We start from the raw sequence: 17,616 nt of genomic DNA on the forward strand, positions 1-17,616 counted from the left end.
GGAAGACAGGAGTGCCCAGATCAGAGCAGTGCTCCAAGGGCTCTGGCTGGCCCCTTAGTGCACAAACCAGCTGATATCATGATAACAGTTCTACCTACAGACATAACAAAGGTATTGTTTTAGTCAGCATGATCAACCCTACCAGGTGGCATGCCTGACTTAATGATCACTTTGACAGATCTTCTTTAACAAACCATATTAGAACTAAAATATTTGTAGTTTGAAGCAATGTATGAAATGGACTGTGATGAGTTGATTTTTCAGCCTTGTAGGGAACAGCCTGCCTGATCTCTCTGCATTCTGGGATTGCCAGAAGCAAATGCATTGCCATCCGGCCCCATCATCTATAATGGGGACCAGCTGCGATGCAGCAGCAACCTGGAAAATATGCCATGAAGCGGCCAGACAAATACCACTGCGCGCAGCGGTTTTAGTCCTTTAATGCAAATAAGAGACAGCACTACTTACTGATTTTCACTAAAATAAGTTCCAATGGTGGCGGTGCCAGTGGTGTTGAGCCCAAGCCCAGCGTGCCCCTGATGATTTGTAGAGTAAATTGAGGACCGCAGCACTCACTGTCTTAAATAGTGTGATGATTTATTCACCAACTATGCGACGTTTCGACTTCACAGAGTCTTTCTCAAGCAAGTGTATTACAATATAATACAATAACAGTGCAAGGCATATATATATATATATATATATACCCTAAACCCGATAGCTAATTAAGGTAAAGGACCGCCCTAAGTGGGTCAGCCCCCCCTATTCGTGATATCATCTGTGTACACATATCTATCAACAAAACATAAATCCTTATACAGAACAATTCGTGCATAAGTAGATCACTAAAATACCCATGTGAAATAGAGCAAAAAATATTACATACCACACTCATGTTTTTTGGGGGGAAGCAGGAGGAACGTAGCTTGGCGTCTACAGATGTCCACAGAGCATGCGTACTCATGTCAGGGAGGAGGAGCGGGTAATTTTCCGCTTGGATACCTAGTGCTGATTACAACTAAAGTCTCAGATTATGCTGATAATAGTATTTTTTTTAGGGGGGCACCAATATGTATAAAATTGTATTGGCGCTCCTTTCTAATGCCATCCCATACTTTCGGTAAAATATACTATTCGACGGGAGGTGAAGAATGCTTGTTGAGTGTACCGTGAATGCGTGGAGCAGAGCGTCACTGAGCACAAAAAGACGCTCCCCTCCTTGTAGGTCATAGAGTATATTGGCAAACGGGAGGTCAAATTATTCTAATGCCAGCAATGCTCAAAGGGATTAAAGCGAGGTCTCTGGGGGTGATGTATGACATACACACTGATCTATGGAGTACGGTATCTGTTAATAGTACTATAAAGGGGTTATAACTTGTATAGCATTTGTCTATGGGCCGGCCCATATGAAAGCAACTTATGCTAATTTACAAAGGTATAGCCTAGGAAGTGAATCAGCCCAGGGGGAATGAAAGGAAAGACAGTCATACAATGTGATTGGTCTGGAGTGCTCCAAATGTCCAGTGAATTAAATCCTGGGCATGGGGGCTAAGTCACCGCACACTCACAAGTCAACATTTTATCCAGGGTGGTACACCCCCCCTTTTTTGGGGGGAAGAACCACCATGTGGTTGACTCAAATGACTTACACATGCCCGAGTGCAGCCAAGGAGTCCATAACGCTCCAATCTATTGGCCCAAATATCACTAGTTGGGAGGTGTGGGTGGTCCACATTTAGTGAATCATCCACTCCTTCCCTTGTGACCACAATAGCTTATTGGAGGAGAATACCCTCCTCCACTGTAAAATTCAAACTCCCAAAAAATACAAAGTTACAGGTAGTCCTTTCATGTGGGTCGCGTCCATAGAACCAAAGTGTAGCAGTACCGGGGTACCTTATGTTCAGATCCGTGTCGTCATCATACATCAAGAACGGTAATCCAGAGACCTTAAATAGTTCTCAAAAGAATGATATGTGAAGGGAAGCTTAAAAAAAAGTTCTTTCTGTAGTGATGGACATGTTAGGTTTTAGTCTTGCCACTTCTCAGCATATTTGCTGGGTTGCGGATGGATCTCTGCTGTTCCCTATTATAGTGAATAGAGCCGGCGGGTGTCTGGTAGTTTCTGGCAATGCCGGATCCGGACATCTTCAGCCGTCTACTCCCCTGCCAGAACAGCCTGCTGGAGATAGTAAACACAAATGTGAAATAAGCCCTATTGATGATGTTGGTAAGGTCCTGTCTTAGAAGGTTTTACAGTAAGATATTTTCACATGGGCCATTGGATATAGTTTGATTTCTGCATTTTTAAACAGGGCATCAATCTGACAACTGAGTTTAATGGTGTCACGTTAAAGTCACACCTGTAGGTTTTTTTCAGGAGAGATGTTTACTTGAGACAAGCTACGACGAGTTATAATCTCACCAACACATTGAAATATTGCAAGTTTTTCCAAGGTGATGTAACCTGTGTAAATCTATTTGTTAAAAGTTAACAAATGCATCTCGATGACTATATGTATATACTGCATATCATATAGTCTGGTATATTATGCCATTCAGTTTTCTCCAACTGTATGGGATTTATGACCAGGGGTGGATTGGCCATAGACCCTACAGGGAAATTCCCCAGTGGGCCGATGACCCCGGGGGCCACCCAGCCCTCCTCCGTGCCACTTGCTGGGTACATAATGAGCTTTTAACAGTAATTAACACTATGAGAATCAGATACTCATGGATCTGGCCAGTGACCGCACATGTCCTCCTGAATTCAACTGCTGTGGCCCGTACCTCACCTCCTAAGCCCCCTGCTCCATATCTTAATCAAAGACAACTGAAGAAGGAAAGAAAATGGCATCTATTCATGGCCACCACAGAGGGACAGCTTTTGTGGCAGTATATTGTGCTTCACTTTGGTATTTGGTTCTGCTGGGATGGTATTTTGCACTATGGTATTCTTGACTCTGCCTACTTATGCAGCCGCACCCTCTGTTAAGTTGGATCTGCCTACAAAATGGGGCCACTTTTAGTTTTTTTCCAGGGCCATTTCCAGCACCATTTGCAGTTCATAGACTGATCCTGGCCCACGGACAGTAGAGATTTTAAACATTTTCGAAACAATTTACAAAAGAGCAATAGTTAACTTATAGGTTTTATAAAAAATACCCTAAAATGTAATGTGGATATTATAATAAATGTGAAAAAAATAAATGAGAACTTTATAGTATTAGACTGGTCGTTAAATGATGCCAACTGAGCCCTCTCAGGTCTACTGGAAGTGTGCCTATGGTTCCTATACTGTAGCTATAGGCACTGTGGCCCAGATTAAATAATCCTGTAGATGGTCTAAGCTTAGACCGGCTGCCTAGGTCTGAACCAGATTTATCACAGGGTCGCAGGCTGGATGATGAATGTGGTGCAGCGATGGACACTTTTCTCTGACACTATACCAGCTATTGGTTGGCTTACTTCAGACAGATTTTCATCATAAGCCCCACCACCTTGCCATGCATGTCGGAAAAAAGTGTAGAAATCCTAGAAGCACCAAATTGTGCCACTTTTTAGACAGATTTTTGGCACAGACACTTTGGCATTTCTGGGCCCGTGTGTTGTTTAATTTTATCCTTTCTGTGGGGCCCTAAAGAAGTTATCTAATAAATCTACTCTGCCGATAAGCCTTGTAAGGCTCAACACCCTGACCTTGGCCTAGGTCCAATGCCCAATCAACAGCTTAAGATCAAATACTCACTATTATAGTGAAATACTGTAGTATAATATCACTATATGGAATTAGCATGATCAAGGCTGTGAGGAGAAAAACAAAGTGGACCCTGGTAGGGTCAAAAACCTTTTAGGAGGAAGACACGGTGTGTTTTTGGAAGTGGTGCTTGGTCACAGCTTTAATAAAATTAAATAGGTATTTCAGGACTTTAATATTGATTACCTATCCTTAGGATAGATCCTCCAAATCCCATTGCCAGAGTTCTGAGTCCCAGCTCCTCCACAGATCAGTTGTGTGCATGAGCCTCTGTGCACCAGAACTAGCACAGCTCTGAACACTGTGTAGATTGTCCTCTGAACAGCTGATCAGTGTGGGTGATGGAAGTTGGACCTCCACCAATCTGATATTGATGACATATTCTAAGAGTAAATCATCAATATTGAAGTTCTGGTCTCCCTCTTTAATGGGTAAAGAAAGCCTTGCTATGACATCAAGAACAAATAAGGCCCCGTCTTATGCCAGACTACTGCAGCTACACTGGGCATTTATTCAACGTTCAATCAGATGGTTTTACTCACTGAACAAGTCTCTTGCCACCTATAACATCTAAAAGATAATATTCTTCTAAGTCTAATAAAAATGAGAAGGAGGGTGGGCACATTGCATCTGAACAGGTGGTGGAGAAAGATGGGAAAACAGAAGCTCCTCCTTTTATTTACACCAGCTGTCCAGAGAGAACCAATTAGGCATTAAAAGAGTTTTCCAAAACTTTTTTACTGATGAGTATCTGATTGGGGGGGATCCAACAGTCGGGACCCCTGCCAATTAGCCGTTTGAGAAGGCACTGACACTCGCAGTAGTGCTGCGACCTTCTTTCGTACATTGTAGAGTGGCTATGCTTGGTATTGCAGCTCATCCCCATTCACTTCAATGGGACTGAGCTGCACCTAGGTCATGTGACTGATGAACATGACATCACATGGCCTAGGCTAAGCTGCGAGAAGCCCGTGGAGCTACTGTGAGCGTTATTGCCTTCGCAAACAGCTGATCAGCGGGGGTCCTGGGTATCGGACACCCACCGATCAGATATTGATGACCTACAGGTGCAGCCGAGCTAAACTTGGTGGTTAACGCATTAAGTAAAGAATGCCAAGAAAATATTAACTGATTTTTAATAGATTTCAATGGCTTTTGTCATGAGATAATCAAGATAACACTGTGACATGTGTTATCAGAGTCAATTTTAGCTTGGCTACATCTGTATCACACGATAGGTCATCAGTAAAAAAAAAAGTCTCAGTGAAGCCCAGGAAGGCTGAGGAACCTGTCCCGAACATTCCTAGTAGCAAATCTTCCCCTCATCGTCAAGAGCACCTCTCGACTACGTGTTATGTTGCCCCATCGTCTGCATATAGTACAACTGCTTTTTTTTTGTTTTTGTTTTTTGAGAGAGAGAGCCTTCAGGAGTAGAGGCATTGTTGAGACTCATATCTCTTCACCACCTTTAGCATGACCAACAGTCGCCTCTATGCTGGTAAATAGGTTTTTACAGAATCTACAAGATATAAAGGTGCTGAGATTTTTTGTGTTACCACTTCAACACTACGACTGGAGGAAAAACAATTGATTTTAGTCAAAACCAATTATTCTGTGTTTTAGGTAAAGCCACCAAGAATTGATTTCATACACAATGCAATCCATTTCGTTACTTCACAATTATTTTTAAATAGACAGAATTAAGTTGAAACACGGATATCAAATTGATATTGAATTTCAAGAATCAGATGGATGCAAACTGTGATCTGATCATTACTAGCATTTTTTTTTCCTCCAGTAAAACAGAGATACATTTTAATATCAAACATTTGACTTTTTCACCTGCTGATCATTTAAGATGAAAATATAACTAAAAGTGGATATATGGATCACACTACACATGTATGGCAAAAAGCAATTAATCTTCAATGTATTTTTTAAAATCCAGCATGTTGAATATTCTGTCCATAACCAGCACTTAGTCAGACCAACATAGGACTATTAGTACAAGGACCCCACCACTGGTCTCAATACCTCTAATTGAGATGGATCCTTCTTCCATCATAACAGACTCCACTGATAGAAAGTAATAGACTTGGAATACAGCTTAAAACAAAAAGAGAACTCAGCTGAATTAGAGATTTGGCCGGACAAAAATGCTGCGTGCAGTTTTTTTGTCCAGCCGAATCCCGCCATCTTTGCAGCTGGATCTCTTCCGGACCCTATTATAGTCATTTTGGTAACATCCGGTAATGTCGGCTCCAGAGATCTGCAGCAGGCAGTGTGAAACAGGCCTAAAACAGATACATCAAAACTGATGTAAAGTAACAGCTTACCTAAATACTGCTAAGGCTACTTTCACACTGGCGTTTCTGGGTCCGCTTGTGAAATCCGTTTAACGGCTCTCACAAGCGGCCCAAAACAGATCAGTTTAGCCCCAATGCATTCTGAATGGATAAGGATCCGCTCAGAATGCATTAGTTTGCCTCCGTTCAGCCTCCATTCCGCTCTGGAGGCAGACACCAAAACACTGCTTGCAGCGTTTTGATGTCCGTCTGACGAAACTGAGCCAAACAGATCCATCCTGACTTACAATGTAAGTCAATGGGGACGGATCCGTTTTCACTGACACAATATGGTGCAATTGAAAACGGATCCGCCTCCCATTGACTTTCAATGTAAGTCAAAATTGATCAGTTTGCATTTATATTTTTTTGTTCATGGTAATGCAAACGGATCCGTTCTGAACGGATACAAGCATTTGCATTATAGGTGCGGATCCGTCTGTGCAGATACCAGACGGATCCGCACCTAACGCAGGTGTGAAAGTAGCCTTACATTTGCTGCTTCCAACAAGCATCTCGCTGTGGCTTTGTCAGGAGGCAGCAAAATAGATAGCGTTTTTTGTGATTTAAAGGGGTTTTCCAGGCTTTTAATATTGATGACCTATCCTCAAGAATGGAGGAGATCCGGCACCCTGTACCCCCGCTGTATGAAGAAAAGACACGTGCCGCTGCTCGTGTGCCGTCTCATGTCTCTCTTCCTGCTTGCTGCTGCTATGTCTATGGGAAGCAGGGTGAGAGACAGGACAGTGCCTTCTCTTTTTACAGCTGATTGGCCCGGGTGTCGGACCCCCACTGATCTGATATTGATGACCTATCCGTCAATATTTAAAGCCTGGAAAACCCCTTTAAAGAAAAAGTGCCATCACAAAATGACGTTTTTGTGTTAAACATTTTCAGCAGTCATCTCATTATCATCAAAGGCAGAATTACAATGAAAGACAGTACTAAATAGATAGATAGCAGATACAAAAATGAATGTGTCACTATATGTTTTTAATTGTCAGAAAAAAAATGACAGGTGACACATTCCCTTTAATTTGTATTTTAGTGAGCTCTGTATAATATATGTACCTCTGTGCAGCAGATGTATCACTGTGTATGTGATACATCTTTCCTATAATATCTGACATACTTGGTTCATTGTAGCTGGGATACATGTAGGCGTGTTGATTTAGCTGACCCATTACTTACTTTTAAGTGTAGTGAATAAAATTGATATTTTACAGGTGGCAGTTTTGACAGTTTTTGTAGGTTTGTACTTTATTACTGAGTGTGGCATTTGAGAAAAGTACTATTATGTACTCCCGTTGTTGGACTGGTATTTGGTTTGGTAAGCACCGTGAAATAGCAGGGGGCTGTGAGACATAAAATAAAAAGTAAACATTACTCAACTTTTAAATGTCCTGCACCACCGATCTGGCTCCTGGCACTCTGATACCTGTGGGCCTGTAGGAGTCAAGTGGCGTTCATTGTTCACATAACTATTGCAGTCAATCACTGGCCTTAGTGCCCCACATAAGTCTACATTACCATTATTAATGCATTTTTATATGTACTAAAAATAAATTGTAGATTGGAGAGGACTACTGTCAAGATAGATGCATATCCTGGTAATCCCTATAGTGCTACTACATAGTTCCATTCAAGTTCTTGGAGTCAGATAAATGCACTGGATCCCTCGGGCTTTGAATGTTACCAGGATCCATTTCAAGATCCAAGGATGGAGCGTGTCCAGGGAAGGAGAACCTAGGAAATATTTATGCAAGGAGTGACTCTAGTGTTGGACTAGGGTTCCTTGAGCCCGCCAGAGGAAGTTATTCTCGGTGCCCAACTTCCATATCCATATCATCCATAAAGTCTTATATGTTTTGAATCAAAGAAATAGACCCTAGTGGTAAGTGATTAGCTTCAAATGGGATTTTTCTCCTGGATCTGTGAAGACCACTATGACTGGGCCCACTGGAGGATGCTCTGGTACTCTGGTAGGCCAGCCCAACTCTTGGTAAATCTTTAAATAATGAGAAATTCTCTTTATAAAGCAGTTTGCTCAAGTATACAGACCATACACTTTAGTTTTCTATCAGACATGTAAATGATAATAGTTTGCCACAATGTGTTGCTGATGTTCAATGCTTAAAGGGGTTTCCAGGCTTTTTAAGTGATGGCTAATGAAGATCAAACTTCTGTTTTAGAAGTTCGCGTTCAGGTTAGGGTTACTGTAGAATAGCGTTATGGATCCTGTGACCACGGACCATAACTTATGGTCCGTGGTCACGGGATCCATAACACAATTCTGCGGTAACCCCAACCCGAACTTCTAAAACAGAAGTTCGCTCATCCCTAATGATGGCCTATCCTTAGCATAGGCCATTACATGCTGATCAGCGGAGGGGCCCAACACCCCGCACCTCCGCCAATCAGGTGCTCTGTGTATCGCTGTCGACAGAAGTCAGTGTTGGAACTACACAGCACCATCAACTCAACATTGTAGGAGTTCGCTACTACAGCACTGCTCCCACTGACTTCAATGAGTGGCTTCAGCGCCCACTTTCATCAACAGAGCTACATAGACAAGCTGACCGGTTGGGGTTCGGAGTGTCCTGAAGATAGGCAATGACTTAAAAAAATCCTGGACAACCCCTTTAAGCAGATTTATTCTCTATGTGATCCTATCACTTTCTTTCTACAGGAGCTGTGAGGGCTTCCAGTATATTCCCTATCCTCAGTGTGATCCTACTCTTCATGGGAGGACTGTGCATTGCTGCCAGCGAGTTCTACAAAACTCGACACAATATCATATTAAGTGCTGGCATCTTCTTTGTGTCTGCAGGTAACTTAAGTTAGTCCTCAAGGTGAAAAATGCCTTATAAAAGACTACTATTGATCCTACAATGATAAAAAAATATATATATCTAATACGCTGATAAGCTGATACCATAATTTAATGTAAGGATCAAATCTCTTTTTCCTAATACAGGGTTCCAAATCCTCTGCATAGAGATAAATGATAAAATGATGTCTAAAGATGACCTTGTAAAGAAAGGTGGACATTCAGTTTCAATTTCAGTTGGGCATAATATCAACATGTTTTTCTATATATAAATCAAATTAGATTTCATAACCATAATTGTTGCATAAATTGTAATAAAAATGGTCAGATACTATCATAACATATCCTTCCAATCCGCAGAAACATATAAAATACATGAAATCCTGATATGTATTTAGCAATCTCACATGTGAATAATAATTTAGAGTATCACTATAGTTCTCCTGCCACTGCCAGATCTGACATCAAACTTGTTGAGATGCAGGTAGCATGCTGGGTGGTACAGTTGCTAAAAGAATAGGACTATGAGGGTACGTCTACACTGCAATTTTGGCCGCAACAGCTGTCGCGTGACCAAAGATCGCAGTGTAGCAGGGCTACCATAGGAATGAATGGGGTCGATGTGCAAGATTTGCAAAAAGTGTGTACGTACCCTGATGGAGACCTGTTATCTCTACGGCTGACCAGTTTAACTACGTCTTTCCACGCCTGATGTCAGATTGAGCTGGAGAACTGACACTTAAAGACGTTGTCTGAGTTCCATGTTTTTGGGGGACAAATTGCAAAGAGGCAGTCAAAAAGTAATAAAACAAAACTTAAACTCACCTTCCTGAGCTCCCTCCGATCCAGCACTACTGCACTGCTCTCAATTAGGATACAGATGTGATATAATATTGTGGCTGCAATGGTGACATCTTGTATACCACTGCAGCCAATCGTTGGCCTCAGTGGTGTAATAGCATGAAACCACTGAGGCCAGTGATTTGCTGCAGCAATCACAGGACGCCATTGCTGCAGGTCAAACATTACGCCATATACTGTATGCAGCCTTGCGGAGAGGATGGAGTATCGGCTCTGGAAGTAAAAGGGGCCGTCCCACAAATAATATTCGACAGTTTTCAAATCAGCACCTAAATACTTTTGTAATTGCATGTAATAAAAAAAATTTGCATAGCCACCCAGTTATCCAATGCTATCTGCATAGCGCCACCTGCTGTTTAGTATTTTTCTAATTTCTCTGTCCTGCTCATTGAGATGAAAGCACATGCTCAGTTTATCCTTCAGCTGTCACCAGCTGCAGTAGAAAGGTCACGCCCCCTGAGAAAGTGCACACCCCCTAAGCTGCCAGCTTGAAATAAATGTAGCAGAAAAATTAGAGCAATTAATGGGAATCCATGTGAGGTGCAGGGCTGCTTCTAGCTTTGTTAGCAAGAAGTTGTCATGTACTATATGATGTCTGATTTTCATGGGATAGCCCCTTTAAGGTTTTTTTTTTTATTTAACTACCCCTCTGCAGTTTGCCTCCTCCCAAAAGTTGAAATCCTGACAACCCTTTTGAATTAAAAAAACTTTGAACATATTGATCTTGGATAGTATGCACTTTTACAAATGATTTCATTTCTAGCATTATTTGAAACTATGTTATGCATTCAATATTGGATTATAGATAAAGGAATATTCCGGTCTGAAGCATTTATCACCTATGAATGCTAGCTTAGTAGAGGTCTGATAACTAGGGCCCCCAGCAATCTTCAGAACGGATAACCCCACTTCCCCAGTCGAAGCAGACCCATATTTTTGTCAGTAACTCTTCACTGAAACTATTGTAGTAAAGAGAATTTTCTGCTACTTCGTATCACCTAAGGCATCATTGATATTGAAAGATGCAAAATACGAGGAGAACCATCTATGTTCTGAAATGGAGTTCCGCAATCTCTATTTCATATTTTCTTCTCGTACTGCAGTAAATGTATTCAGACCGTTATGATCGGCAATATTAGTGAGGTTGTAGAAGGAAAGTGTGAATACATTTTCCTCTTCTGCCACAACTCCATTCAGGCAATGACCATTGATCCAATGCTCTGACCGCAGGAGTGGATGAGTCATGATCATCTAACATACAGGAAATGAGGAACATTACTGTGAAGCAGAAAGCGGTTTAATCCTGACAAACCGTAATATTTCCTGGGGCAAAAAATCCAGGGACAGAACTTTGAAACCATGAACCAGAGCCAAGGGCATAGGGTAAGCAAACGGGACACCTAGGGTCCTATGCAAAGTTAAGGAGGCTGGATTAATACAAACCATATGCATACCATTATTCAGATGCTTCCAGGATGCGGTCACCCCATGCCAATGCTCAAAGAGGCTCTAAATTTGAGAATTATTATAATTATAGCAATGGAGGTATAAGGATGTATAACACGATACCCAAACGTTAGCACCAGGTCTGTCAATTCATAGACATTCAGTAAATATCAGAGACTTTTGGTCAGTGTCCGTAATAAAGAAATTGATGCATCTGTGTGATCTTTTTGAAGTTTGAAGAGCTTGTGCGGGTCATTGTGACTGTACTTACCCTGAAAGCTGTCTAAATGATAATAATATGATATAATAATAATTATTTTGAGCAATAGCCATATACCGTCATGGCCGTAAGTGTTAACACTCCTGAAGTTTTTCCAGAAAATGAAGTATATATTCCAGAAATGTATTGCAATTACACATGTTTTGTTATACACATGTTTATTTCCTTTGTGCGTATTGGAACAACACAAAAAAAAAGCCCAAAATTATATAATTTCACGCCAAACTCCAAAACTGGGCTAGACAAATATTTGTTTGCACACCCTTTGGAAGAAATAACTGAAATCAATTGCTTCCTATAACCATCAATAAGCTTCTTACACCTCTCAACTGGAATTTTGGACCACTCTTCTTTTGCAAACTGCTCCAGATCTCTCATACTTGAAGGGTGCCTTGTCCCAACAGCAATTTTAAGATCTCTTCACAGGTGTTCAATAAAATTTTGATCCGGACTTATTGCTGGCCACTTCCAGATTCTCCAGCGCTTTGTTCCCATCCATTTCTGGGTGCTTCTTGAAGTATGTTTGGGGTCATTGTCCTGCTGGAAGACCCATGACCTAGGATGCAAACATAGCTTTCTAACACTGAGCCCTACCTTTCGACCCAAAATCCTTTGGTAATCTTCAGGTTTCATGATGCCCTGCAGACAATCAAGGCACCCACTGCCAGAGGCAGCAAAACAACCCCAAAACATATTTTAACCTCCACCATATTTGACTGTAGGTACTATGTTCTTTTCTTTGTAGGCCTCATTCTTTTTTTTGTTAAACGGTAGAATGATGAGCTTTACCAAAAAGCTCTATCTTGGTCTCATCTGTCCACAAGACGTTTTCCAAAAAGGATTTTGGCTTACTCACTTACATTTTGGCAAGCTGCAGTCTAGCGTTTTCTCTGTGTCAGCAGTGGGGTCCTGTGTCTGTGTCAGCAGTGGGGTCCTCCTGGGTCTCCTCCGTAGAGTTTCATTTCATTCCTATGTCGATGGACAGTTCGCAATGACACTGAGGCATCCTGAGCTGGCAGGACAGCTTTAATTTCTTTGGAACTTGATTGGGGCTGCTTATATCAATTTGTTTCTTCTGTCCACATCCAGGGAGATTAGCTACAGTGCCATAGGTTGTAAACTTCTCGATTATGTTGCACACCATGGACAAAAGAACATCAAGATCTCTGGAGATGGACTTGTAACCCTGAGATTGTTGATATTTTTCATAATTTTGGTTCTCAAGTCATCAGACTTCTCTTCTCCTCTTTCTGTTCTCCATGCTTAGTGTGGCTCTCCTTTTTATGTGGTTTCAGGTGTGATTTTTATGTTGGCCACACCTGTTACTTGCCACAAGCGAGTTTGAACGAGCATTACATGCTTGAAACAAAGTTGTCTACCCACGATTTTGAAAAGGTGCCAACAATTTTGCCGGCCGACATTTGGAGTTTTGTGTGAAATTATGTGCAATTTGCCTTTTTTTCCTCAGTTTTTTTGTGTTGTTCCAATACACGCAAAGGAAATAAACATGTGTATAACTAAACATGTGTAAATGCAATAATTGACTGGGAGAAATACTTCATTTTCTGAAAATATGACTTACAGCAATGATTGTATTACTTATAGTACAAAAAAATGGTTGTCTATCTATGATTGTTGGCCCAATTGTCTAGAAAAAGCAAATAGTAGGTTGGCATCCCCGTGTGGCCCATCTCTATAGCTTAACCCACATTATGCTTTCTCTTCTGATTGGAAAATTCTTCTCATTCAGCAGCTGTATTTATTATTTTGGGTTAAGCTTTATTATGCAGAAGCAATCTACCTATCACAATGTAAGTTACTGCATAGATTCCATCACAGATGCAAACTATCCGGTTTGGGTACAGTATACAGGGGCATCTCAACAAATTAGAATATCATGGAAAAGTTTATTTATTTCAGTAATTCCATTCAAAAAGTGGAACTCATATTATATAGATTTATTACACTATATGTAATGAATGGGGTTTAGGCCTGACCTAAACACCATAGAGAATCTATGGGGTGTTGTCAAGAAGATGAAAGGCACGAGACCCAACAATGCAGACAAGCTGAAGGCCGCTATCAAAGCAACCTTGGCTTCCATAACACCTCAGCAGTGCCACGCCGAATTCATGCAAAAGGAGCCCTAACAAAGTTTTAAGTGCATATACTGGTTACCATCAGGCCAACATTTCTGTATTAAAATCATTTTTAATTGGTCTTATATAATATTCAAATTTTTTGAGATACTAACTTTTGGGTTTTCATTAGCTAGTCATAATCATCAAAATTAAAAGAAATAAACGCTTGAAATAGAGCACTCTGTATGTAATGAATCTATATAATATATGAGCTTCACTTTTTGAATTGAATTCTGAAATAAATTAACGCTTTGTGGCATATATATTGGGCTTACACAAGGATGCACTTAAAGGGTCTGGACAGCCCCTCCTCAAATGAAAGCCTCCCTGGTGATCAGGTTAAACTCTAGAGATCTCTATCAAAGGACAACCATATAATGTTCTAGGGCAACCTCTTAAAGTATCTACTCTGGATGCCAAATTGCCTTGTCTAGAATGGACATTGTTGATGTCAGAAAAGTAATGGAAGACACTTTACCAGTCGTCACCACTCTTCATTTCTAAAATGTACATATAATGTATGACCACTACTCTGCCAGTCCTACCAGTATTGCAGTTCAGCCCCATTCACTTCAATGGAGCTAAGCTGCATTACCAGACACAACCCATGAACAGGTACCATAGGTTGCAGTTTTCGAAAAATAAAGCAACCATGTTTTAATAATTCTGTACAACTCCTTTAATGTTATCAGTTTTCTATGCAGATATGATCCACAATGTTTACTGCCATTTTCCTGTTTTTACTTTTTCATTTCTTTCTATGTTCCACAGGCCTGAGCAACATCATTGGAATTATTGTGTACATATCTGCCAATGCTGGAGACCCTTCAAAAAGCGACTCAAAGAAAAACAGCTACTCATATGGCTGGTCCTTTTACTTTGGTGCCCTTTCCTTTATTATTGCTGAAATGGTGGGGGTGCTTGCTGTTCACATGTTCATTGACCGCCACAAACAGCTGAGGGCCACTGCACGAGCAACGGACTACCTCCAGTCCTCTGCAATCACTCGCATTCCAAGTTATCGCTACCGTTATCAGAGGCGCAGCCGCTCCAGTTCCCGGTCCACGGAGCCATCCCACTCCCGCGATGCCTCTCCTGTAGGTCTCAAGGGCTTCAACACGCTTCCCTCCACTGAGATCTCTATGTACACGCTGAGCCGCGACCCACTCAAATCGGCCGGGACCCCCACAGCCACTTATAACTCGGATAACAGCTTCCTCCAAGTTCATAACTGTATACCCAAAGATAATAAGGACTCTGCGCACACCAACACAGCCAATCGCAGGACCACCCCAGTATGAAACAAGATGGAGGAAGAGAAGAAAGACACAGACATATAGATCAAGGAGGGTCAGAAAGCTAAAGTAATATGGTCTAGCGAAAGAGATCTGTGTATCAAGCTTTGGGCTGTAAATTAACATGGACCATTTTGGTTCTAAAATATCTTTCAAAAGTTTCTCGTCATGATCAAGGCAACAAATCTCAAATGCAGAAATTTCTAGTTATCCAAGTAATCATAAAACATGAGCTCAGGACAGCCTTGTCCACGTGTACAGACCCCAAATGCTGCATTGATATTGTCCATCCATAGATATAGGATGAACTCTATATAGGATGAGAACTACAAGACAAAAATACTTTTTTTTTAATTCTCCAAAAAAAAAAAAAGACAAAAAAAGACAAAATAATATGAATTGTACATCACCAGACGCCTGATACACAGATCTGTATGTGTAACAGAAAGTCTTCATCCTTGAGAAAATATCCTCAGATTGGTTACTGGCGTTTCCTTGTTTCTGGAGTAGTATGCAGATCTGTTCTATCTGGCCTACATGGTGTGTCTGATATCTTAAACTGGCTGCTAAATCTGACATTCATGGTCTAGAACCACATTGCAATTACCTTACCCTATAAACACTGTGAAATGGCATCATGGTTTCGGGGCTCCTCCAGGAAGTAGATATCCTTTTGAGGTGATATTTTATTGAGGATGCAGACTGTGTTGAAGATAGTGTTGCTTGTATAGGAGAAGAATAAAACTAGGATTAAATTACTCTAAATGATAAAAAAAATAAGAATTTAGTACACCCATGAATAATGGTGAGTATCCTTGTCCAACAATTACCAGTGAAAATACATTAGGTAATAGGGCATATGAATTATTGGGGAAATGATAAAGTGTAGTAATACATGGCACATTAAATAACATACTGTATTAATTGTACATATAACTACTTTGCATAAATGTACAGTGTATTTCCCAGTGTATAGCAATCTCATTGTACCATACAATATGTACATCATCATAATATCCAAAAATAATAATTATATATATATATATATATATATATATATATATATGTATTTCATGGGATACTCATTATTACTAAAATTATAAAATAACTTTTTTTTTATACATGACTAGGAGATTCACTTCTGTATAACTGATGTGACATTTGTTTTTCCCTGTACAAGCAACCTATTGCATTTAACTCCTACATTGAGCTCGCCCTGTAACAGTGAAGGGGTTAAATAAGTGATGGTGGTATGCAAAGACTGAAAGGGCTAGAGACCCAAACAGAAGAGCAAGCAAGCTACCAAGAACAAAGTACTGAAATAAGTGAAGAAAAACAAACTGATTTCTTAAAAAAAAAGACAAAAAAAATCTAAACACATTTAAAAAAAAAAATTCCCGAAAAGGATAGAATGAACCAAACGAAAAAAGAAAAAAAATGCATGAATCCCTCTATGTACCCGTTCATTTTACTGATTCATTTAAATAACTAAAAAGAAGCAAAAAGGACGAGAATATTGGGGATAAAAAAAAAAAATGTGGGTGGGCTTGAGGAACAAAACAAAAACGGGAAGAGATTTTCAAGAACACAAATGTTGGGACTGCGGGGTGGGAAGAAATGGGTGGGGACTATGATTTGCTTACTATGTTTCTTTTTTTTTTTATTTTACATTATTTTTTTTCTTATACGCAGTAGGGCCAAAACAGGATTGAAAAAGTGCAGAAAGTGCCAAGCCAGGTTTTTAGTCCACGTCTCTTAATATTGGCACTGTGGTAAGATAAATAAAAAATAAAAACAGTGCCACATTACAGACTTGAAGAAAAATATATAAAAAAAAAAAAACGCAGAAAATATTTTTTTTGTTCCGAAATGTTGTGTCAGTGACTCCAACAATCTGCCGGACAAGTACCGTAGATTTGAACACATACATATAGATGTTTATACATAGAAATATATAGGTATGACTATATCTATATATCAATGTATATATTTAGAGCGCTCTATATAAATATATGTATGTGTATACAGAGTTAAATATATATATATTTATTTTTCTATGTCAGTCATATAGTGTTAATATATTTCATTTAAAGGGACTGTATCTTTTTAGACTTTTGCTCGTTTTGAATTTAAGGAGCATTTTTTTAAACACACATAGATATATATATATATTCTTTTTTGGCTGTCCATAAAGGGGAGGAGTGTAAGGAGCACCTGTCATCAGCCCATAGAAGAAGCCAAATAATGGTGAAACAGGGGTGTGCTAGAACCGGATTTATTTTTTCTCCCAGTGCACTACGTAGTTATAATTTCTCTTGGACCTGATGATGTTCTTCAGTAGCAGTGCTCTGCAGATGGAAAAAATCTACAATATTAAAGATGGTATAAAAATACTTGGCAGTTCAGTTGTTGACAGCAGATGACTACATTAGATGTAATAAGGAACAGCAGATGAGAACAGGTGAAATAAGGCTGTGGAAAGTCTGCAGAGATTATCTGTAGACAGATTTCATGATTCAGTAATTGTTGTAAGTGACCAGATGGAGCCAGATCTCCAGTATGGTTTGCATCGAGTATGGTCTTAAAGGGGTTCTCCGGGAATTAAGGTCGGACAGGACAGGCTGTGGTAATGTGGGGCTGTGGCAATGGAGACTGCAT

General features: G+C 40.2%; 1 protein-coding gene across 1 annotated transcript in view; it reads left to right on the plus strand.

Moving 5' to 3' along the window:
* The window catches only part of CACNG2 (calcium voltage-gated channel auxiliary subunit gamma 2), a 116,338-nt gene extending 101,374 nt beyond the window's left edge, over window positions 1–14,964 (plus strand). Inside the window, exons 3-4 of the mRNA XM_044301928.1 lie at window positions 8,795–8,935; window positions 14,435–14,964. Of these exons, the coding sequence (XP_044157863.1) occupies window positions 8,795–8,935; window positions 14,435–14,964 (671 nt within the window). The remainder of the gene's footprint in view (window positions 1–8,794; window positions 8,936–14,434) is intronic.
* The last annotated feature ends 2,652 nt before the right edge of the window (window positions 14,965–17,616 follow it).

The sequence above is a fragment of the Bufo gargarizans genome, chromosome 7 (assembly GCF_014858855.1).
Source record: "Bufo gargarizans isolate SCDJY-AF-19 chromosome 7, ASM1485885v1, whole genome shotgun sequence".
Lineage (NCBI taxonomy): Eukaryota > Metazoa > Chordata > Amphibia > Anura > Bufonidae > Bufo > Bufo gargarizans.